Here is a 25,074-nt window from a genome sequence, read left to right on the forward strand (position 1 = left end):
AAAACAAACAAAAAATCTGAAACCAACCAAGTGAAAAAACCCATGGTTTTTAACATTTTGGAAGATTAGTCACTATGAACCAATGCCTCAATTAAAAAGGTTATACAGAACCTCTCTGAAATATCTTTGCAACTTCCTGTGAATCCAAAATTATTTTAAAATTAAAAACAACCATATCTGGGATGTATAAACAGAGATCAGAAGAAATATCACTTATTTTGGTCAATGTAGAATTTGGTGGTTAGAGTGGAATTTTATTAAAAAATTGTGCAGAACCATGAAAAAGGGACTTAAAACATCAAGTGCTAGCTCACCACCTATTAGGTGAATAACCTTGGCCACCATTTAACTTCTCAGAGGACTGTGAGAATCAAATAAGATATGTAAAAGTAAAGTTTGTAAAATGTAAAACCCTATAAAAATGCTTGCTATTACTAACTCAAACTTTCCAGCCTTAATTCCTTTTTGTAAAGGACTCTTTTCATTTGTCACATTCTTTCAAAGGGACAAGCACACACTTTAAAAATGGTATTCAAACGAAGAAATACAGCAACTCAGTTTATTACATGCAGATTCTTCTGCATTGTTGCTAACAGTTCACTGGTCCAAAATTACTAAAATACTTAAAAAACTATACATTATGTAAACAAAACATAAATAAGACAGCATAGTTCTTTGTACATATAGTTTAGTACAGGTTGTTAGGGATTTAGGAATATGTACAATTTTACACCATGGACTGCATTTTCACAATGCATAAATATATATATATATTACAGAAACAAAAATAAGATTTCACTAATGACACAAGATACCATACTTAAGAGATATGCTCCAATAGTCCAAATTGAAGAATATGTCAATGCAATGTGCAAAAGGCTAGCTTACTCTAAAACTAGTCAACTTGACTCTGTTCAATGTATGTTGTACAGACAGGTAAATCCTGTCGACAAACCACTTTTGAAAACATACCTATACCATAGAGTGAAATGGAACAGATTCTTCCCTCCCCAAGCAAATAAAATATTGTTGCAAGTTAATAAAAAGATACATTAAAAAACAAAACAACTATGTATTGTATGTTTTCAACAGTATACTAAACAGTTAAAATTCTTCTGGGAGTCAAAACAATGCCCCATTATTTAAAAACTGGCTCGTTTAGTCTAAATTCAAGATGCAGCTGTGTCAGGCTTCTCTAAGCCAGATGACTGAAAAGCAGGGAAGACAGAGGCAGGGTTTCGACTGGCAGATACAACAATTTGAGAGAGAGATGAAGAGAGTGAAGAAACCTTAGATGCTGGAGTATTTATGGTATTCAAAATAGCTCCTTCCGGGCTGACCAATAATTTTTTGACAGATGTGTCCAAATGAAATAGTGAAGTGCTACTCGGCAGTGGAGGATTATTAGAACAAATGGCAGAAACCAAAGAAGTTTTAGCCAAAAGAGTAGCTGGAGGAGATTTAATTACTGAAGTCAATGACACTGTTGGTGCAGGAAGTGGAACAGACACTTTAGCAGTTGTGTTTACTATTTGTGGTGTTATATGTATGGTGGGTAGAGAACTTGCATTCCCAAGAGAGTTTACAATTTTTGTGGGGCTTTTTACAGATTGCCCACATAAAGAATTATTTGATGCCAGTGTGATTTTCTGGACAGGGCTATCTACTGGTATGGGCTGAATGCTTTGGCCACTGTTAAGAACTAAGGGAGATCCATATTTTGAATTAGTAGATATAAGAAGAACATGGCTGCCAGCTCCAAGACCTTGTGGTGGAACAATAAACCGGGTTCCATTAATCATGATCTGAGTACCAGGTGCCAATGGTGTACTGGTGTTGATGACTATTTTTTGCTGAATACAAGGTTCACTGACCTGACCCCCTACGAGACTTGTTACATTTGATGGTGTAGTAGTGTGAATGGCAGAGCTACCTGGAACGGAATTGTAATTGGGGGTTGATTTTAATAAAGCAGGGGATATTTGCTGGTTTGGCAAAGAAGCAAAATTGGAAATATTAATTATTTTACTTGGACTTGGTGAAAGGGATGGCAATTCGGTTTGAGGTTTATTTGTGTTTACATTTGTTGGCACTGTAGTTGAAATCCCTGGTGACTGAAACTGGACAGAAGTCCGAGGTTGTTTTTTAGAAAGAGATACAGACCGTGTGGTTCCTGGTACTGTTGCCAGATGTGGAACTGTGTTGACTATTTTAGAAGATGCAGTCACAGGTGTAGGCAAGGCAACAGTAGCAGGTATTTGCAAAGCTGATGTTAAACATTTAGGAGACACTGTTGGTTGTGTAGTTGAAATCAGAACAGATGATGCAAGATGTCCTGTTTTCACAGTTGATATAGCCACAGTGTTTCCTAGATTTGATGTGCAAAGTCTATTTGACAAAATAGGCATAATTTTTGAAGAGGTATCATTTCCACTGACCAAAACAGGAGGTCGTGTCCCAACTGAAGCACAGGTTGAGGTCACTGAAAGAGAACCCAAAGACATACTTGCTCCTGTTACTGAAAACATGTTTACTGCTCTTGCTGCAGAAACCACTGACTCATTAACAGGAGTAATATTTTGACTCACACAATTTGAGCTTACTGGAATTGAATTACCACTTGTTGATAATGGCAAAACATAGCCTTTGTTACTTTTTTCTTCTCCTTTTGGGGTTACATTTTGCAATATGTTAATTGATGGTATTGCTGGCACACTGCCCGAAGTATTTACAATTGCTTGACCTATATTTAGCCCAATTTTCACATCTTTTATCTGAGACACAGTTGTTGATGGATTTAATTTTATTGGTGTTCCCACTGTGGATGGAATTAGCACTATTTGAGGTTGCTCTGGAGTCTTAACATATGTTTTATTCAGGGGTGAAGAAAGATTTTGTTTTAATGATTCTGCAACAATAGTTGGGGTTGAAGTGCCACTGGGAATTGGAGCATTAATAAAAACTAATTTCTGGGTAGAAATACCTGTCGATGTCAGTGCAGGTGTCATATTAATTGCAGTTCCACTACCAGAAGAAAGATTAGATGGAGCTGATACCAGCATAAGTTTCTGAACTGGAGTCCCACTGATCACATCTCCATTTGTTGCTGTTGTTGCTTCAGATCCGGTAACAGGGTAACTTTTTGTGATATAATCTACTTGTTGCTGTTTAGTTGGAGTATGAATAACGTTTGCATTCGTTTGTCCAAAACTTCCCGTTGATATGTTAATTACACTCACTGAACTATTTGTTGTTGATGGTGGTAGAGTGCCAGAACAAGAAGGAGACTTTAAGGGAGAAGAGGACAAGTGTGAAGTTTTATCTATCAAATGACCCAAATTACTACTACAAGAGGGTTGCCCTAAAGTAAGTTTTAGATTTTTCCCCACAGACTGATTAAAGCCAGCTGGAATGGAAACTGAAGTCAGTGTGTGGCTAAAGGGTGGGAGACTAGATGTAGTAGTCATTCCAGCTACTGGTGAAAAAGTAGAGGATGATGAAGTTGTTGATTTTGGTACCAGAAATGCCTGAAGCTGAGGAGCAAAAGTGAAAACTGAACTACAGGATAAACTGCTGGGTGATTTTTGATCTGGATTGGTCTGTACTTTGACAACTCCAGTGTTTCCACCGCGTGTTCTAACAAGAATTGATTGTGAATCTCTTATACACACAGTTTTCAGTTCTTGCTTTGCTTCAGAAGAATCAACGGTTTGTTGTGCAAAAGAGTTGAGGGAACTACTAGGATTTGTAGATCCACTTAGTGTCATTGCTGATAATAGTGGCTGAACTGTGGAGGAAATAGTGGGTGACGCAATGGGTTGGGGGAATGTGGCTGCTGAAACTGCATTTTTGATTTTTCCTGCTTCACTCTGGCTAGCCTTAGCTGGTGGTGGTAATAAATTACTTACAGAGGTGACAGGTGACAAAGGCTGTGGTCCAGCACTACTCACATTTGATAAAGGTGAAATAGTCTTACTGAAACCTGTACTAGGTAGTTGGGTAGAAACAGTTCCTGTTGAGCTGACAGAAACAGATGCTAAAGAAGAGATTGCATTTGCTGTCTGTGGTAAAGGTGAACAATGTTGCTCTGTACCCTTTTGTTGAAGTGGCAGTATTTCTTTTGCAATTGCTTTTCCTTCCTTGTGCTGAATCACAAAATTCTTAGGCAGAATGAGTACCTGCTGCATGATTTTTTCTCCTGTTTTAGGATCCACCATAGGTTGCATCTGAATCTTTACAGAACTGTTATGAAGATCTATTGGCAACCACTGGCCACAGGGCATTTTGTATACCATCTGTAAAGGACCTTTCGTACTGGTGTGGCAGGTCAATGCTGGCTTTATGGGGTTTGCTTCTGGAGGAGATATAACTGTCTTTTCCATGGCAGGAGCACATCTACCTGTGGAAGAGGGCAGCTGACTGGTTAAGGTCACTTTGTTCCCAATATTCTTTGCAAGCAAGGCCTGAATAGGTTTGGTCCCTTTCTGGAGAGTAGTCACTGGTGTTGAATCCATTGAGGCAAATGATTCTGGAAATGGTGGCTCTGTATGCTTAGATTCATTCAAACAATCTATCTGCACATAACCTTCTAAATTCTCAACTGTTATGTCATTTGTGCTTAACTTTGCTTTCTTCCTTGGGGAAAGCTCTTTTGTGCTGTCATCCAAATAACTCGTTTGTTTTGACTGTCGTTTAAGTGTTTTAGCCAGTGTCTTCGGTACATCTTTAGAAGACAACTCCTTTTTCAACTGCTTGCTTCTGCTCATTGAAATAGGAAAATCTATTTCTGACAATTTCATATCATCTGAAAATTATAAAAACAAGCATTTTGTTTATATAAAGCAGCAACTGATAGCAAAAGGAAGTTCAATAAATTATAAAAAAAATAGTCAATCTTTGAGCTGGCAATTTATTAACAAATCTACTGTATGTTTTCACCAGAGACATGGTAAACACAGTTTAATACACTTTTTTTTTTCTTTTCTTTGAGGAGATACTGGGGATTGAAACCAGGACCTTGTACACGGGAAGCAGGTGCTCAAACACTGAGCTACATCTGCTCCTCTTGTTTTTTTCATTTGTTTGTTTCTTTGTTTTGTTTTTAGAGGTACCCAAGGATCAAACCTGGAACCTCAAACATGAGAAGCAGGTGCTCAACCACTTGAGTTACACTGGCTCCTGGTTAATATACTTTTTCCCCCCTTTCTATCTGGTTGCATCATTGTCTTTTGAGCTACATCTGCTCCTCTTGGTTTTTTCATTTGTTTGTTTCTTTGTTTTGTTCTTAGGACGTACCCAAGGATCAAACCTGGAACCTCAAACGTGGGGAGTGCTCAACCACTTGAGCTACACTGGCTCCTGGCTAATACACTTTTTTTTCTTTCTATTTGATTGCATCATTGTCTTTTTGGTGCGGTGCTTCACCATGTGGGGCTCCATGGGGGCCTGTGCCTCACTGTGCAGGTCTGGGATGTTTTTTTTCGAACGTGGGTCCTCCATATGGTAAACAGGAGCTCAACTGCTTGAGCCTGATTCCCTGGTTAATATACTTTTAATCACAAACTTTCATAAAAACCTCTTATATAACTAAAGAAAATTATTAAACTAGATTTATAGAATAATACAATGAGTTGAAATTCATTATAGATTATCTAAATCAACATCCTATCCTTATTAGAATAATGACAAGTATTTATTCACTCTGGTCTCATTAGGCTATCAACTTCAGTCATTTCTTATTAAAAAAACAATCTTCAAAGTATTAACTTAAGTTTCATATAAAGCAAGCTTCAGAAATAGAGCTTCAAAAACAGTGATAAAAAGAAAGAATGGACATATTTCAAAGGGATTACAGATCAGGGACATGTGGTCTATGATGTGCAATGACATGGCTACTGTTTGGAGCCAGGCTTTGGCTCCAAAAACTTCTAGAAAACGTAATAATGGCTCTTAAGTAACTTCTTATAAGGGTATAGTACTCCAAAATATGCCAGATTTGCACAATCAATATACTTCATTGTCCAGAATATCCTCTACCTCCACAAAACAAACTAAAACTTCTCTTTGTGCTTTTAATGTTGTTTAAAAAAAAAAATGTTTTGATACCTACCTGAATCAAGATGATCTCTCTCCAGGATATCTAACGGTTCTGTAAAGTCTATAGACTTGTTGACCTCTCCTCTAGGAGATTCTTTTCCAGGATCTCCTTCACCCTCTTCACTAGTCCATTGTTCCCTTGTAAATTTATCATGATCAGGCTGTCTTCTGAAATCATCATAGTCTTTCTTTAGGCGACTCCTGAAATAAAATGCCCAACATATCAAACAATACCTATGTATTCAATTCTTGGGAGCAAAACCAATTCTGAACATTTTAAACTATATATTGAAATATTTTCAATTAAGTCTGAAATTACTGAAAACCATGTTTTAATCTCAAATGTGCCATGCTTGGTTTAGTCTGGCCAATAACTGACGCATCTCTCAAGGAGATAAAACTCAGGGTGTTGGTGTAAGAAACTTAAAGATTACTGAAATTTCAGAATAAAGTGTTTGACCATACAGACAACCTGCTTGTCACTCTAAATGCTGTTGTTAGATCTATAAAATTGAAAGAAAATATATCCTGCCATAACCCACTGAATGTATTGGAGGAGAGCATAAACTAAAATGTGAACTATAATCCATGTGGTGCAGCAGTGCTCCAAGATGCATTCAACAAATACAATGATGTACCATAACGATGAAGGAGGTTGTTGATGTGGGAGGAGTGGGGGAGGTGGGATGTGGGGTATGTGGGAACCTCTTACATTTTTTAATGTAACATTTTTTGTGATGTATGTATCTTCGAAAAAATACAAGTAAAAAAATAAGTGCTCATAAAATAAAAGCAAAAGGTAATTTTAAAATATTTTTCCAGCTGCATTGATAGAAATAGGTGTCTAAACATGTTTGAGAATTTTAAAATTACTTATTATATATAATACAGTTAAAGAAATCATTGAAAAAGAAGTTAATCAAATAATTCTAAGCAACAATACCTATTTTTTTTTTACTATTTTATAGAGAACAAACAAATTCATTATTTCTCAGAGCAATAATGTCTAAATCTTTGGGTCTCATCAGAGTTTTTTTTTTTTTTTTATTAAACCTGGAGGAAAGAAAGCTGAAATGAGACCTAACTTTGGCAGAGATCCCTTATATGTGAAAACATAACAGATATGTTATTGAGAAATAACATATTTCTCTATGGAAGGATGGAAACATTTCCAAATGACTTACATGATAATTTTTAGAGATCCTGTATCTTAATTGCTTTTATTTCAACTGAGTTTCTCTACTCCACTTTGAGCCCTTATTCTTAAGTTCCTTTCTTTCTTTCTTTTCTCTCTCCCTTTTCCCTTTCCCTTCCCATTCCCTTCCCCTTCCCTTCCCTTTCTTTCTTTGCATTAGCTTATTTATAAAATAGGGATAATTATGGTACATAGTATGTGTGGCATATAAATATTCAACTATGTTAGTTAATAATTACTCTCAATTTGTTTTAAAAAATCATAGCTTAGGAAAGCTTTGTGGCTCAACTGAGAGAGCATCTGCCCTACCAAATGGAGGATCCAGGGTTCAAACCCAGGGCCTCCTGGCCCGTGTGGTGAGCAGGCCCACACGCAGTGCTGATGTGCACGAGGAGTGCCATGCTACGAGGGGTGCACAGGGGTGTCCCACGCGTAAGGAGTGTGTCCTGCTAGAGCCACCCTGTGTGAAAAAAGCACAGGCCGCATACATGAAGAGCTGATGCAGCAAGATGATGCAACAAAAAAAGCAACAGTTTCCCGGTGCTGCAAGACAAGAAGAATGCAAGCGAACACAGAAGAACACACAGAGAACAGGCACAGAGAGCAGACAAGGGGGGAAGGGGAGAGAAATTAAAAAAAAAAAAAAATATATATATATATATATATAGCTTAATGATCAATAGCCTGCTGTCAGTATGTTTTTTTCACAAGAGGCAGTGAACTCGATTTTATTTTTAATATGCTCATCACATAAATACATTCTATTTATGGAATATAAAAAATGTAAACAAGTCTTAAAGACACAGCATCTTTAATTAAAAATCCATGGCAGCTCTCCAAATTGAAAGAAATAAATTTAGGATTAAAAAACAAACAAAAAAAAACACAAAAAATTATAGCTTAAGAGTTTTATGAAGCAGATGAGATCTGTGAAGTACTACAATGGGTTGCCAAAGGATAACTGTGAAATGAATTTCCCTTTTAATCTATAAGATGTGAACAGAGAAATATCTATTTGGGAGTAGTATGCAGTTCCTCACACCCCACATTCAATCATGAAACAAAATCTACCAATCTTACTTTCAAAATATATCCACAGTCCAATCACTCCTCATTATCTGTACTGCTATTACCCTAGTCCAAGCCACCATCATATTTTTGTGAGGATTACTGTTACAGTATAACTCATAACTCATTTCCCTGCGTTCATCTTTGTCTTGCAACATTAATCTCAACACAGCAAAGTGTGTGCTTTAAGACTTAAGTTTTAAGACCTCTGCATAAAACATTCTCATTCTCAGAGTAAAAACCAAGTCCTCAAAGATCTACTTGTTCTGGCTATCTCTCCCTATATCTCTGTGACTCCTGTCAACAGTTCCCTCTTCTGTCACTCTGCTCTGGTTACACTCTTCTCTTTGCACTTCCTCTAAATGCTAAGCATGCTTCCAAATCAGTTTTACTTTTCTTCCTAACACTTCTCACCATCTGATACCTGAGTTTGTTTCCACCATTCAGATGTAAGCCATGGGAAAAGTGACTTTGTTTTATTCAACATTGTGTTCTTAGGGCTTAGCAAGTACCTTGAATAGAGTGGGCACTAAAAATTCTGTTGGATTACAGATGAATGGGAACCACTACATGATTCCAGGACATCTTCCCCTATCATAAATAAAAAGCCCTAAATAATAAGTAAACGCTTCAATTACCTGTTTCTTTGAAAAGCCTTCATTAACTTTGGTTCCCATGGCAGCAATTCATTTAAAAGACGTATCAAGGTACTATGCAATTCTTTTACAGCTTGCCTCCGATGATACCACTTGCCCTAAAAATACAATTTTAAAGTAAATCCCTCGATTTAATCTAAAAATGAGTATCAATCTTTATTTTCAGAGTAAAAACAAAAACGAAAGCCAACAATCCCTCAAATAAGTATCTCTTCTTCATCAGATTGCAGAAAGGGGTAGTATCCTGTAACAAATCTTTTTCAATAAATTGTAATGATACTCAATTCTATAGGAGAAATCTGAAAACTATTTCATCAAACTGAGAGATAACATTTTTAAATAAATTTCAAAATTGGGTGAATTATAAAATGCTTCTTACAAATCATTTATTAAATACATATAAAAATATAAAAATTTATATAAATCCATTAACTATATAGATAATATAACTTACTTCTGTAAAATGTCTGTACTTTTCTCAAAGAGTAGAATAAAATGGGAGAAAAGTTAGGTTTATTATATCCAAAAGCAGTCTGCTTAACAAATTTAACCTTCTTAGGGAATTTTACCATTATTTAATTTTTATATGTGACCAGCATAGAAAAGCAAGCAAGACAGTCATCATTTTCAATACTAAATTGCTATACACTAAGAGTTAATACCTTAAAGCCATGTGACCTGAACACAGATATGCCTGATTTTGAAGTTCAAACTCTTAGAATTATATCACTACCTCTTAACTATATCACCTATATTCAATCTGACATAGGATTGGTTAAGAAACCTTGAGTAACTTCACCAATATACATATAATTATTTGATTTCCATAGGAACAATAAGTTTATAGCAGTTATAGCTTTGGGTAGCCAATCCCCCATTTTCCCCAATGTTAGTATGTGCCTTTCAACACCATTGTCATAATATTACTATTATGTAACAATGTTTTATTTCTTTCTTATTAATAGCTTTGAGAAATAATTCACATACCATACAATTCACTCGTTTCCTTTTATAACACAAAACTATATATTTTATGAATCACATTTAGCATGCATAAAGTTAGACTTCATCCTACAGCAATTGTTAAGTGAGTCAATTTACACATACGCAGAACATTAAGGCAGCAAAGTGTCCACTATGTAGGGCAAAAAATATTCTCAGTATGTGCATAAATTTCCCAATTTTACATACATAAAGCCTTTAATATTTTGGTCATGGAAGAAAGACCTGGGATTGTGTGTGCATGTGCACAAAATGAATATAGAAGGTTCACTAATTCTTATATCTTCTTAGTGCTGTGAGAAATCAAATTATTAGGAAAAAATGTCAAGGAAAGTAATTTTTATTTCATATAATATACTAACCTAGATAGGCCTTCCTTCCGGTTAAATGCTTTCTAAAAGTACACACAGGATGCAACTTAACAATGAGTTGTGGGAAACGGACTTTGGCCCAGTGGTTAGGGCGTCCGTCTACCATATGGGAGGTCCGTGGTTCAAACCCCGGGCCTCCTTGACCCGTGTGGAGCTGGCCATGCGCAGTGCTGATGCGCGCAAGGAGTGCCGTGCCACGCAAGGGTGACCCCCGCATAGGGAAGCCCCACGCGCAAGGAGTGCGCCCGTGAGGAAAGCCGCCCAGCGTGAAAAGAAAGAGCAGCCTGCCCAGTAATGGTGCCGCCCACACTTCCCGTGCCGCTGACGACAACAGAAGCGGACAAAGAAACAAGACGCAGCAAAAAGACACCAAGAACAGACAACCAGGGGAGGGGGGGAAATTAAATAAATAAATAAATCTTTAAAAAAAACAAAAACAAAAACAAAAACAAAAAAACAATGAGTTGTATCTCAAAAGTTTATTTTTCTTAGAGAAATATTATGAGATAGTATAAAGGGCTTATTCTAACCCATGGAAACAAAGTATTAAACCAATAAACAATAAAACTGAATGAGAAATGATGAGGAAGATGTAAAGGCAGATGACAGCCATCTTAAAACCTTTGTGGAATGAGATTGGGTTTTGTTTCAACAACAACACAGAAAATAATAAATGGAGATATTCCCCCTTTAACAAGGTATGTAAATCACACTATTTTTCTACTTCTCAACTATTAATTAGCTGAAAAATGAAATAGTGGGAGTGGGAGCCAATTTTTCCTAAGCTAAAGAGAGCAGAAAGAAGAAAGGTAAAGGAATGAAGGTAGAGAGAAATATCTTCTTTGTTGTAGATTTGGGAAGTATGCAAGACTAGGGAGCACCAGGCATGCTGTATTCCTTAAACTGGAAGTTATAAGGGGGAAAATGACAGTTACAGAGTTAATCTAGGCAGTATGGTTTAGGCTAGAAATTATGTAGATGGTGATGGGGTGGGGATGAAGGAAGACTAGAAGCATTATGACACAGAATACCTTGAAACTGGGTAGATGAGGAGTCAGAAGGGAAGACTGTGTATAGCTGGGTGCTGTTATTTCAAGACACTGGTCAGTTGTGCCTGTATCTCTACTAAATCACAATACCAATTTTGAGTAGAAAGGAGTTTTAAAATAATTAGGAAGATTTTATGTTTTGATTTTATTTTGATTACTAATTTTTAATTAATCCAACACTCAGAAATGTACTACTGAAATGGCTGTGTACAACAAAAGGGATCTTAAATATTAATAATCAGAGAATAGATTTTTCCTCACATAATTGTCTTACCTACTTGCCTGACCAAAAATATCTATATCTTCTAACTTTATGTATGTTCTTTGGACTTCTTCCCTTTCTTTACAATATGTACTCTAAATTTAGGTTGGTGTTGGTATGGTACTTCATTTGTAATTTGAAAAAACATATTTAATAATTCTGTATTTGGAAACAAACCAAAAGCCTATTATTTTTCCTAACACAAGCTACAGAAAGTAAAAATTTTTGGCTAGAAAATACATAAATACAATGACTTCAACAAAGGGCACCCCTACACCCTGTCACAGAGTTTTACGTCTAACAAAATGGGGCAGAGATTTTAAAAAGTTGAAAATCATTGCTCTGAAATTGCTATTTGAGATAAGGTGCTTTACCTACTTTACAGTAAAAGAGAAACTCATACTGATTATTTCACCTCTTATGGTCATCTTTGGTCCAAACATGGTGCTCCTAAACCAAATGAAATTAAAATAATAACATGTACCTTTCTACTTGGTGTTAGCTTCAGCATTTCACAGTATACAACAGAATGAATATAAAGAAGAAAAATTAGGAATTTTCAGAAGAAATTAAGATGGTGACATTCTGCTTTAAATGGGATCTAATACAAAAATCTATTTAAAATTAAACAAATATTTACTGAACTTTAAAGCAGGTCATTAGCTAAAAACTAGCAGTAGCAGAAGCTTTTCTGATTTATCAACTTTATTTACAACCAGAGATAAGGGAAAAATCAAGAAATATTATGTTTCTTCTAGGGTGAAATTATTAAAGCTAAAAGGGAATTCAGAGGACATGATTTTATAGAAGGAAATTATCTAAATTTACACAGGGAGTAGGTTTTAGACTAGAATTCTGAGTTGCCTGAATGCTAAAATCCAAATCTCCTATACCATGCTGCCTCTCTTGGCCCACAGACAGACAATTCCTAAAGGAGAAATGGAATGTCTACACCATGTAAGTTATCAGTATATTTATATGTAGGTATGCCTGCAAAGAATTTTAAATCTCTAAAATATGTATTAATTTATATAATTACTACTAATAATTAAAATTAGTGACCTATTATTTAAAAGTGAATTAAAAATGAAGGCAAAACAGCAAGTTCCCCTATCTTCAAATATACAAGAGAGAATATGGATGTAATAAAAATCAGAAAGACTCTTACAATCATTATTCTGCACTAATCAGAACAGAATCAAAGATAAAGATGGTGGGTAGATAGATGAGCAGTAAGTAATTTGTGGAACACTGCTATAATTGCTTCTCTAATAAAAAATATATTTATAAGGTTTATGCATATAAAGTTAGTCCTGACTTTACTTCATAAACAAGTATGTGTATATGGGGATAGATTGTTTTCAATGTTAGAATTCTCACCTGTTTTCAGAGGTAAAAATTATTATCTGAGATAATCCTTGTGTATTATATGAACTTAATTCACACATTTACTGAAGGTCATTTTAAAAAATGAGAGTGATTTTTTTCTTTATAAATCTACTATAAATCTTATCATAAATATCAATTGCAAGCATGTGCTAGAAACAAAAGGCACATAATAATCTAAATATGAAACTTACCTTTCATCGCTTACTCATTCAATGTCCATAGCAGCTGCAGATTGCCAGTTCCCTTTCCATGAGATGCCCCAACTGCCAAACAGTGGAGATTTTAAAACCTCACAGGAATTACTACAATATGGAGTGGTCTATGATCATAAGATAAATTCTTTATTATATTATGCAGTTTTATAAGTTTTCAAGTTTACTTGGAAACAATATCCTAAGGGGTCATAAAGAAAATGAGACTTAAAAACTAACAAAACTACACAATATGGTAAAATGAAAAGCTGTGTCTGTATGTATATTAAATGAGTGGTGAGGGAAACTTACCTTACAACTAAAGAATAACTCCATTTTGCTGCAGTACTCTGGCTATATATGACAATACCAGCATAATGCTGGCTGGGGTGCTACAAAGAGAGGGAATTGGCAATCTACTGATGCTGGGGACATTAGACACCTAAAAGAAAAACAAATGAATTCCAGATTAAATGTCCCATTACCATGGATATATTTTACATATATTAATAAATTTAAATGCTTTGTATGGTAAACCTAAGTCACCTGTTAATACAAATCATACAGTTATCTACATAGATTTTCTTACATTGTATCTAAATACCATAGGTATCAACAATTATATGAAAAAATAAATTAAAATCGTGCAAGTATAGAAAGAATACTTTTTTAAATTGAGAAGGTACTATTGCAGAGATGATAAAAACATATCTAATTAAAAAGAACATTACAAAAACATGATGTATATGATAAAAGTATCAATGCTACTTTTCTATACAGTTTTATTTACAAATGTTAGCGCAAAGAAATATGGATCATGAAAATATTTTTTGTTACAGACTTTGTTCTTGTGACGGACAAATCCTGTGCTGAAAAAATGGATTAAGTAAGATGCTTTTCAAATAAAATGCAAATAACTCTTCAGAAAAGCCGAACAGGTATCTATCAAAGATGACATTTAAAATCACTAACAATCCAAAGATAACTTACAAATAATCTAAACTCATCAGTATAAAAACATGGCACAATTGAAAGTAACTGTAATTTAGTACTTTAATAAACCAATGATTTGATAGTCTTCCTAGTTTAAGTTATTTGAGATGAAAAGTTAATAATAGATTCAATAAGTATTCACTTTTTTTTCTTATTGCTTACCTAAAGAAACTACCACTATATTCATTATTGGGTTTTCTTGGAACAGTGAATTCAGTTTTGAGGATAAAACACTGCATTCATTTTGTTTCTAAACAGTCCCTTGAAAAAGCACTAGTGTGACAGTATAGTGATATGCTTGCATATTAACATGGAAAAAGTGAAAAAAAAAAAGCATAATATAAACTATTATATTTATATGATAGTGTTGTTTTCTTGGAGATGCTTTCCACCAATTTTTATGTAAGACTAATAAAAAAGGAAAGCATTTGTACTTTATTTTAAAGGCATTTCATATTAAAAAGCAGAATCATTATATATTTCTAAATCAGCATTTAAGTACAAATCATGAAGACAACCACCTACAACAATGATGATGAAATTGTGTTTCTGTGTCATTAAGCTTTGTAGAGAAGAAAAAAACTGGTTGACAGGTTATATTCCTAAAAGAGATGATTCACTACTACTAAGGAAGAAAATCTGAAAATACATATTTAACAAATGGTAACCATTTCATTTGCAAAGAACAAAGCACCCTGGATTGAAAATTAACTATTGGCTGGGTATCTGGATTTCATCCCGCTCAGCAACCTGGTGGCAGCAAACAAGCTGTCGAAATTTTATCAGATCTTTACATATCAGAAAGACAGGTTCTCAAGTAGTTTATAGCACAATACGAACCATTAAATAATGCTACTTTTGGCATCATCAGGGCATAAAAAATTCCACTTAAGTGAAATTAAGGCTGAGAATACCTAAAAGGTAGAAATAGAACCCTACTTACTTTCACTTGTTCACACTCTTATCACATCGCCTAGCACAGACTGGCCCCATACAATAAGTTTTTAATAACATGTAAATTTCTCAGATATCTGAAGTTTCTCCTTGAAGGTAAAGGATTTTAAAAAATTGTTAGAAATTTTTCTAAAATATATTATAGATCTTCTAGATTTTCTGAATAACATAATAATAAATCCTGATGATTTGGGTCATCATTATGAATAAGTTATTCTGTTATGTTTTAATATAGTGACTCTTAGGCACTACTGAGATTTCTAGGGCTACTTATTCCAATATTCCTATACTAAATGGTTATTGACTATTACATTTTTGATTCCTGAGATTTGCTTTTGTAGGTTTTTTCAACTGTCTTTTAAAAATATACTTTGTCTTTTAAACAATATTTTCACAGTCAATATACACCTAAACTTTTTATCCTAATTTAAAGCACCTGCTACTAATTGTTAGCATCACATATACATTAAAAAAAATTGACTCCATTTTTCAGTTTTACTTTTTCTATTTGAAAGTAGTAGAGTATCTATATGTGGAGTCTGTGCCCTCCACAGACTACTTTAGGCTACTTTCTACTCTCCGCTGGAATCTGGGTTAATTTTTCTTTAATATATTATTTTGTCGTTTTCTGCAAAATATGGTAAAATAGTAGTAAAATTTTATTAGTATCCAGTCCTCTCAAGCAATTTGTCCATCTTCTGTAACATAAAAAACCAGGATGATGTGAAACTCATTTTTTTGCCTTTAGCACCCCATGACATCATAACTTGAAATTTTACTACTCTATTACCAAATGATTTTGTTTTTAAACTCAGTTTTCCAGAACTCATGTCAATGGAAGGTAGCAAAGTAATTATTAAACCCAAACTGGAGATAATAAAATTATTTTGGACTTTGAAAAATATTTGACATTTAAATATTTGAATAAGTATTTGTGATATGTAATTCAAACAGGTTTAAGGCAAGTTATAAAACCACATTACACTGTTTTGACTACAGAAAGATTTGCCACTTGGTTCAAATCTTCTTTGAAGCTTCTTCATACTTGGAATATAAATCACTAACTTGCTGCCTGATATAAAAATATCATACAACTTCCTTCCTTCTTAAATGAAATTTTCTTTGAAAGAAAAGAGGTATTAAAGTATGATTTTTATGAGAGCTTTCCTGATAGAATGCAAACTGTATGCCAAACTGCAGCAAGTATAAACAGCACTATCAAGAAGAGTTAAAATCCTGTTCTTAGTTAAGCAGAGTAGTATTAAATGTAAATAAAATAAAAAATACCTGAAAGCAAGAGTTACAACAGATAAACAGGGATATCTCATTCTCAGATAATTCATTGACAGTAGTCAATTAAAACCATGTCTTACCCTTGGGCAAATCATTCAACTTTTCTGTACCTCAGTTTCTCATCTATAGTCATTTTTTTCTTGTTCACATTTCCTGTCATCTTTCTCTCCTTTCTAGCTCTGATTTTGAGTATGTCAGTTATCAATTTTTCAACATTCTTCATCATGTCTAAGATTTTGATGCCTCTTTTAATTTTCTCCAAAATGGACTGTACATAACTGTTAGAGCAATTATCTCATCAGTATCATAAGATGCCAACAGGGTACTTTTAAGTTGGCTGTCCGGAATAAAATGAAATACTCCGTCTTGACTAATTTCAAACTACCAACATATTGTCGCTGAAAGTGAAACTGGGAAGAGATGCACCCACTCAGGTCTCAGAAGTCTCAGCAAGCTGGCTCCAGCCAGCATGCCAGTTCACGATAGGCATCTGGGTGTGGCACTTAAACACATGGACTCTGGCTTCAAATCCTGGCTTTGCTGCTCACTAGCTCTAAGGTTTTGGGAAATTCACTTAGCTTTTCTGTGCCTCACAGTTTCTCATCTACAGTCATATTTTGTTCTGGTTTGCATTTCCTATCATCTAGCTCTCCTTTCTTGCTATGATTTTAAATGTCAGCTAATAATTGTTCATAAAGGCCATATGTTATTGCCCCTCCACTCTATTTCCAAACTGCATATGAACATGTAATTAAGTGTGCAAGTGTCTGGTTTGCTGACTTCTGAATAAATACAGCTTGAAAATAAAAAACAAAATATTTTATAAAAGGATAGGGGTTGATTAATTCTATTCCTAGAGATACGGATAAAATCTTAAGCTTTATAAATGAGTTCCTTGAGGATATGGACTTTGTTTTAATCTTTGGATCCCTACCAAATTCCTAGAATTATGTACAGCACATAGAAGACATCTGGGAAATATTTACTGAATAAATAAGACAAGAATCTCTAACTATTACAGTTAAGGAAATTTATTTCATCTGTTGTGCAGGGTTTCCAAAAGGTCATTTTAATTCTTAAGACCTTCGGCTATACAGAATTACCTAAAAACAAAGGGATTACCCCACCCTGAATTGAGATGGTTTTCCATTTTCTTAACCATTAAACGGTTTACCAGAAGATCCAGAATAAGAAAACATTATATATAATTATGTAAAAATTTTAAATAAAATTAATCTTAGGGGTATCTCAGAAATTATTGTAAAATATCTATAACCAAAGGCATTAAATAAAGCTAATCAGGGTTTAATGAGGACTCTTACACCACAGTAAAATAGATTTTGTACTCTAAACAGCTGGCTATAAAAGAACTTTGATGTTATACTCACTAAGGGAAAATGGGACATGGAATGGAGTGGAATCTTTCAGTATAATAGGGTAAAATTTCCTTGTTACAAGTATTAGAAGATAAACATAATTTCTTTGTCTCATGTCAGGCTTTTACTATGGTAATTATGTTTTTGGGTCCATAAAAATCTATGTAATAAATTAAGTTTCATAACATGACTTGACTATATTTTTCCATTTGCCTTTGTATCATTCCTTATTATACTTCCCTTTTTAAGAATATAAATTTTCTAAAAATAAGGAAAATACATACACAACCATGTTATTTGTAACCTTTGCATTTTCCTATTCTAAGGAAGTTAAAAGGTAAATGGGGAACACATTTTAAGAGGCCAAAACCATAGATTGAAGACAAGTTGAAATCAAGTATCTAAGGTCAAGTATTTTTTTAAAACAATCTAATGGAATCATAAAGTGTAAAGGTTGATAATGACATTCCCAAATTCAGTCAAGTCTGAACTAGAAGGATATGATGTAATAAAACACTCTCAATTGTGGCAATTAGTATACCATTTAATTGATTTCTATCTAACTTTCAAAACCATTAGTTGTTTCCCTATAATAAGTTGGCAGCAGCAGAAAGAAGTAGAGAATAAGGTCCTTAGCAAAAATGGGCTTATAACCAGGGTTTCTCAACCTTGGTACTACTGACATTTGGGGCAGGATAATTCTTTGTTAAGTGTATGGGGGTGGGGGTGAGGGAAGGAAGGACTGAAGTGTCCTCTATACTGTAGGATGTTTACTATCCACCAAATGCCAGTATTACCTCCTCAATTGTGACACTGCCTTCAGACATTGCCAGTGTCTCCTAGATGCAAATTCATCCCTGATAACTGCCAACTTACACAGTATTCTGTGACCAATAAGTGGGTTGTCACTATCTCTGATCTAAGCTTCTGACTTTTCTAACATTGGTTAGGCAAGAGAGGTATTATTATTTTTAAATTATGAATTTATTTTAATAATATTGATTTTACTCATTTGAAAATTTTCCAAATTTTTTATCATGACTATTTACATACTGCAATCATTATGTACATAATTGTTCTTTGTTTTTAAATTTTAATATCCTACAAATATTTCCCTGTAGTAACAACAACCCACAAATATTTCATTTTACTATCTATATATATATATACCAATGTGTTAAAATTGTTTGCTTAGTCATTTCCCTACTGTGAAACACATGAGCTGTTTCCAAATTTCTACTATTAGAAAGAGTCTGCTAAACATAGCTTTGTATAAATTACTTTTCTGAGGGGGTTTGGGGGTGAAGGAATAGTGAGGAGAATAAGGTTAATTCTAAATAGGATTACTGGATCAAAGGACACAGGCAGTTTTACAGCTTTCCTTAAATACTGATTATGAAATTCTTTAGACTAAATTCTTTAGAAATAATTGAAGTCTATCTTAAATCCTGTTCAGTGTTGAGGTGGTTAAATGCTATAAGATATATTAAAATAACACCTTTTCCTTTTTTTCAAATATTCACTTTTCTTTAAACCCAATCTCTACACAGATCCCTTATTGAAGAAAAAAAGACTGAAACCCATTTGAAAGTTTAAACTATGATATAAAGCATAAGGAAATCAAGCAGATATATGGAAATAAGGAATAAGAACTCACATGAAAAACTGAGAAATATAGCCACTTCTATATAAACTTGACAAAAATATTCCAATTTTGATTATTTAGAAAGCAATAATATTAAAAAAAATTTTCAAATACAGAGCCAAGCTAATTTATCAATATCTAAACTCTTTTTCCAGAAAACTAGTAACAAATTTTTTTATTAAAAAGGAATTTTCCAAATAATGAAGCAAAATACATATTTTGCCTCTGGAGTAAAAACACAATTATAAAAATAATAAAACACTGCAATTTTCTCCTGTATATCACTACAGAATCCTTTGTAATAAATAATGAGAAATATAAAATTAAAGGGCTTTGCCAAACTACATACTTCTATTTATTTTAACCAGAGGTCTCAGTGTAAATGAATCTCAGGTAGAGAATAATGTATAGTCCTGCAGGATCTAAAGGATGTTGAGCCTTTTTCGAATATGCCTCCAAATGAAGGGGATCAAGTGAACAAAAGTAAATGAGAAAATTAAAGCATTTCTCTCCTTGCATTATAAACCACAAATGTAAAGTTATCTTGTAAGAAAGAGCAATGTAGATTTTAAAAGACTGTAAATCTTATAGCACAACGAATAACTCAGTGGCAAAACTTTGAAGAGGTTAAAAAAGGTTTTTAAATAGAAGGTTGACCTGGGTGAGGAAATGGGACAATTCTTCTCTATTGCTTTGGTAGGAAAAACCATCTGAAAAGATCCTGCTGAGTCCCATGAAACAGCCAGGTGTCTACAGAAATGCATGTTAAGTTCTCTATCACATATATAATTTCTATCTTTAGTAAGGACATTTATAACAACTGAATGTTTATATGGAATATATCCTCTTTGTTATGAGAAATTATTGTAGATATGAAAGCTGATGAATAACAGAACTGTTTTGAGTCTAAGTATTAGTTTAGATTTGATAGTGATGTCCTCTTACGAACATCAATATTAGTATTTCATTTGTGGGGCAATAGGGAAGGAACCCCCCAAAGCAAGGAATCAGTCAATAAAATATGACTTATTACCAAGTTCATATTTTTCATTAAGAAAGTCCCTTAGGAGGGTGGGGGGTATATGGGGACCTCTCATATTTTTTTAATGTAACATTTAAAAAAAAAGAGAGAAAAAAAGAGCACAATTCAAATAAGTATGGTTATTTGCTTTCTTAATCCATAGTATATCAGCTAGAGCAGGTACATGGACACACATAAGAAATGATGGCTGACAGCTGACAATGAAGAAAAGACAGAATAAAAGCAAGCAAGCAAGCAAACAAACAAAAATCTTCAAAATATAGAGCATTAAGGCCTTTTGGTGACTGTTTAATATTTGATATCGATAGATTTTTAGGATATCAGTATAATTATTAATATTCAAAATGACTCAAGCCATCAAGAAAGGGTTAAATTGTATTCAATATTATATGTCAGGAAAGTTTTCCATTAAATGATTAAGGGTGTTAGTATCGAAGGGTTAAGTTTCAGTTATCTAGAAAATTCAGTTAAGTGGAACACCTTACTTCCAAATGATGCCAGACAAACTGCTATTAAATAGAAACAAATATTCAGTAAAGTTAATTCCTACAACTACCTTCTAAAATACTCAATATTAGCTTTTGTCAAAAATAAGGTATGATACTGAGAAGCAAAGTTTTACTGTCTATTTCCATTAGGCCATGTGGCCACTTCATGGTTGAGATAATTTGTTCATGAGAACAACCTTTTAGTCAGTTTAAATGGAAGGAGTAGCCCATATGTGGGTAATCTCAGTAAGATTATCCCACTAAATCTAGCTCCAAGAATTCCTATTTCTTAAAGAGCAGAAAACATATTTTTTTAATGAATATGCAAATATTAGTGGCCACAGAGTTAAAGAAACAAAACTCTAATCAATTAAACTCTATATGTAATTACAATATTCTGATAAACATGTCCTCAAAGACTAGTTTCAAGTGTTTGTATTTCATGTATTTTTTTTTCCTCTTCTACTTCTTCCTATTTCATGCTCATAACTGGAAGGTCATCCCTATTTCCTTACTTATTCTAAAGATAAATTAACTCATTTTATGAGAAATTCAGAAAAGAAACAGAGTTTGGGAGGGGGCAATATGCTTAAACTTACGGAAATGAAACAGATGCCTTTACAGAAAAACACCCCAGAATACATTTTACAAGTTTGCTTAAAATTACAAATTAAAAACAAATAAAAACCCTAAATTTAGATTATGGGAATAAATTAAGATGTATAAGTTAAATTTGCAGCACAAAAAGCAATTAGCACGTTTACTTAACAGAATTCTGCTTAAAGTCAGGAAATATGGACATCTCACAAAAAAGTTTCTGCAAGAAAAAAAAAAGCAAACCTATAAATAACTCCCTAATTTAAAAAACTATTCTTTCCTATTAAAGAACAGAATCAGTCCTTTATAAGCATATAATATCAAATAAATTTGAAAATATATCAAAAGATAAATTTTGATACACTTGGTGTTCCACATCAAGAGATTTCCCAAATAGCTGAAGTGTGTTTGTGTGTGTGTGCGCATATGAAAACAATCAAGTTTTTAACCATTTTAATGGAAGTATTTCTAAAATATATTACACAGTTTTCTGCATTCTCAGACTGTATATTCAATGTAATAATTTCTTAGTCAGGATGGCCATCATTATGAACATTATTCTAATCTTAAATATCACTTGAAATAGTCCTGAAATGCCTAATGTTGTTTTACCCCTGTATTAAATAACCTCTCATGGTTGTACTTTCATAGTACTGCAGTCTCCTCCCTTCGGAGTGACACCAATGTCTGTCTTAACAGCATATAAAATGGCTACTCAAAATCACCTGATAACAAGCTTGCTGAATAACCTTATTTTATACACAATTCTAGATCAACAGGTTCTGAGCAAAGAACTCTAAGTGGCTTCATGACCCTCCTAAGGCATAAAAGAAGGCCTTTTTAATGACTGATTTTCTTCAACATTTAAAGCCTTCCCCCCATTTATTTACTGATGTGTAATCATGTTTCAAATCTTTGATGTAACCAAAGAGCTGGCATAAATGTCAGTTAAATGGGTGTTAGTGATTAACTAACATAATTCAGTGTTTTACCAAGGGTTGAGAATGAATAAATATTATTCCTTTTACTCTAGTCTCTCAAGAACAATAAAAAAAATTAGAAAATAAAGGTGCAGACTATTTGTGAATTTAGAATATATAGTAAAAGGTAAACTTTAAGGTGATAAAGCATCTCAAAAAAGTCATTATGCTAAGCATGTATCAAAATACCTAGGGTAAAACTAAACAACTTACATCTATTAAGTTATGTATGTCACATCTAATTAAATTTTTGTTACTAAGCAATAATCTTCCATTAAAACCATATAATTATTAATTAAGAGTATCTGCAAGGTAAGCATTACCCAAAAACAACAGCCAACTGGTCAGAAAACAGCCAACTGGTATTTTGGGAAATATCTAAAACCATGCCTGATGTAAACCAGGCAAACAAAACCAAGTAATTTACTTGCCCCTGGAACCGTTTTGTCTATTAAAAATTAAAACTGAACCACACAGGAGAAATAAAAGAAACAATGTTTCTACTTTTATTGCAAATTTTCATGTAATCCAGGAGAACAAGATAAAAAAAAGTTTTTTAAAAAAAGCAGGAATAAATTTTAATGCTGACAATAACAGATAGAACTTTTGGATCAACACCTACCGATTTTTTTCTACTGTTTTCCAGATCTTTGAGTTCATTCTCGATTTTTGTGATTAATTCCCTGAGTTCATCAAGATTAGTGCAAATAAGCTAAAATAAAACACAAAAACACAGCTTGATAACACATAATATAAAACACCCAAAATGTGGTAACAGAAGTTGTTTTAACACACACTGAATTCACAATTATTTTTCTTTGAAATAGCAAAAAGCAAGGAAAGCTCTGCAGTTTATATTTTTAAAATATTTACTTGTTCTAATGTATGAACTTCAGGCTTAGTATTAAAAGAAGCTGAAATTTAAACAAAATGGTGGTTTTATCCCACATCCCCACCTTTCAGTTTGCTTTATAATCCAGGTACTTTCTTAACATTATTAGTTTTCAGCCCAGAATGACAAAGATCTGGAAACTCACCCTAGATTTCACAGGGCACTGAATCACCTTTAAGAAATGTTTTATCAGGCATTCACCTACATTCTGGAAATCTGTCATTATACTTCTGCTTTGGCTTGCTAACTGCACAATTCAACAAACCTTAGTTATTGCTGTTAAAATTGCTAATAAAGAAGGACTTAACTATATGTAAGATAACCAAAGATAATAAATGAAATTATGTACACATTCTTAATAAGAACTTAATAGTTTTAATAAAATCATCTCCACAGACTGCCTCTATTTCCTTGCATAATTTTCACCTTGGTAATGTGGGCAAACGGCTGAAATAATTGGTTCTTAGTTATTAATAACCAAACTAGATGAAATGTCAGCAATAAGAAGAGTAACTACATTTTAATTCTTAAACAGTTATATTGAGTTTCTCTCATTATAGTATATCTTAACTTTTTTCCATGAAATAATTTAAGCTCATACTGTAAATAATTTATTATGAAAAAGAAATAGAAGACTTCTAAAACAAAAAATGTAGCCAAGCACTGAGGAAACATTTTATATTGATGTAAATCTTATTGCAATGTTTATACTATGTGATTATTTAAAAATAATACTGTACTTATAAAGCTATAAATCTGCCATTAGTTTTTATCAGCAGTCCCATTTTCATTTGTTATTAATTTCTGTAACAGCACTGCTTTTCTAAGAGGCATATTCTGTCTTATTAAAAAAAAAAACCAAAACAAAAAAGCAAAAAGGGGTTACATAAAGATCATTTCTAATGATTAACTGACATAAAAAGGGAACATGTACTCCCCAAATTTCCTAAAATATTAAGTTTGAACCATAAGAAATGCCTGATATATAATTCCTTTCATCTATATGACTTAACCTAATAGAATAAGAAAATTATCACAGTATACTATTTATAATTAGTATTAATGACTTATTATAAGTACCTATACAATTTTAAACTTACAGAACTGAGTAGTAGGGAAAGGATTTACGTAATACCAAATTAAACTATTTCAGTGTAGAAAATAATACATAATGATGTAGTGGAATAATGTAGCTGGTATTTATTGGATACTACACTTTACCATTTGCTAAATCTAGAGTTATGAAAGAAATTCTGATGGCCAAGCAATTGACTGCCAATAACGTAAGTGCCTCTAGAACTAGATAATGCCTCTAATTTCTATTGTACTTATAACATCTGGAAAAATGTTGGCCCCATAGAAGGTTTTTAGTAAGTCACTGGTCAGAACTAAAATTCCTGAAGTATAAACTGCTATTATGATGACAACCATGTCAAATATACCCTAGAGCTTGCAGATAGGATATACCTTTTTTCACTGAACGTGGTGTACTAGTTAATGTTACTTAATATAGACTCCTTATTTGCACTCACAGC

The 25,074-nt window shown here is 33.4% G+C and overlaps 1 protein-coding gene across 5 annotated transcripts in view; it reads right to left on the reverse strand.

Moving 5' to 3' along the window:
- Window positions 1-545: 545 nt before the first annotated feature.
- The window catches only part of BRD10 (bromodomain containing 10), a 123,207-nt gene continuing 98,678 nt past the window's right edge, over window positions 546-25,074 (reverse strand). For 4 of the 5 annotated variants that reach the window (XM_058301828.2, XM_058301829.2, XM_058301831.2 and 1 more), the window contains 4 exons: window positions 23,270-23,359; window positions 8,998-9,113; window positions 6,110-6,297; window positions 546-4,804 (listed from right to left, as the gene is read on the reverse strand). In XM_058301828.2, the coding sequence (XP_058157811.1) occupies window positions 1,170-4,804; window positions 6,110-6,297; window positions 8,998-9,113; window positions 23,270-23,359 (4,029 nt within the window). In that variant the 3' untranslated portion in view covers window positions 546-1,169. The remainder of the gene's footprint in view (window positions 4,805-6,109; window positions 6,298-8,997; window positions 9,114-23,269; window positions 23,360-25,074) is intronic. The other variant, XM_058301830.2, reaches the window with a different exon arrangement.

Source organism: Dasypus novemcinctus, chromosome 8 (assembly GCF_030445035.2).
Source record: "Dasypus novemcinctus isolate mDasNov1 chromosome 8, mDasNov1.1.hap2, whole genome shotgun sequence".
In the NCBI taxonomy this organism is placed as follows: domain Eukaryota; kingdom Metazoa; phylum Chordata; class Mammalia; order Cingulata; family Dasypodidae; genus Dasypus; species Dasypus novemcinctus.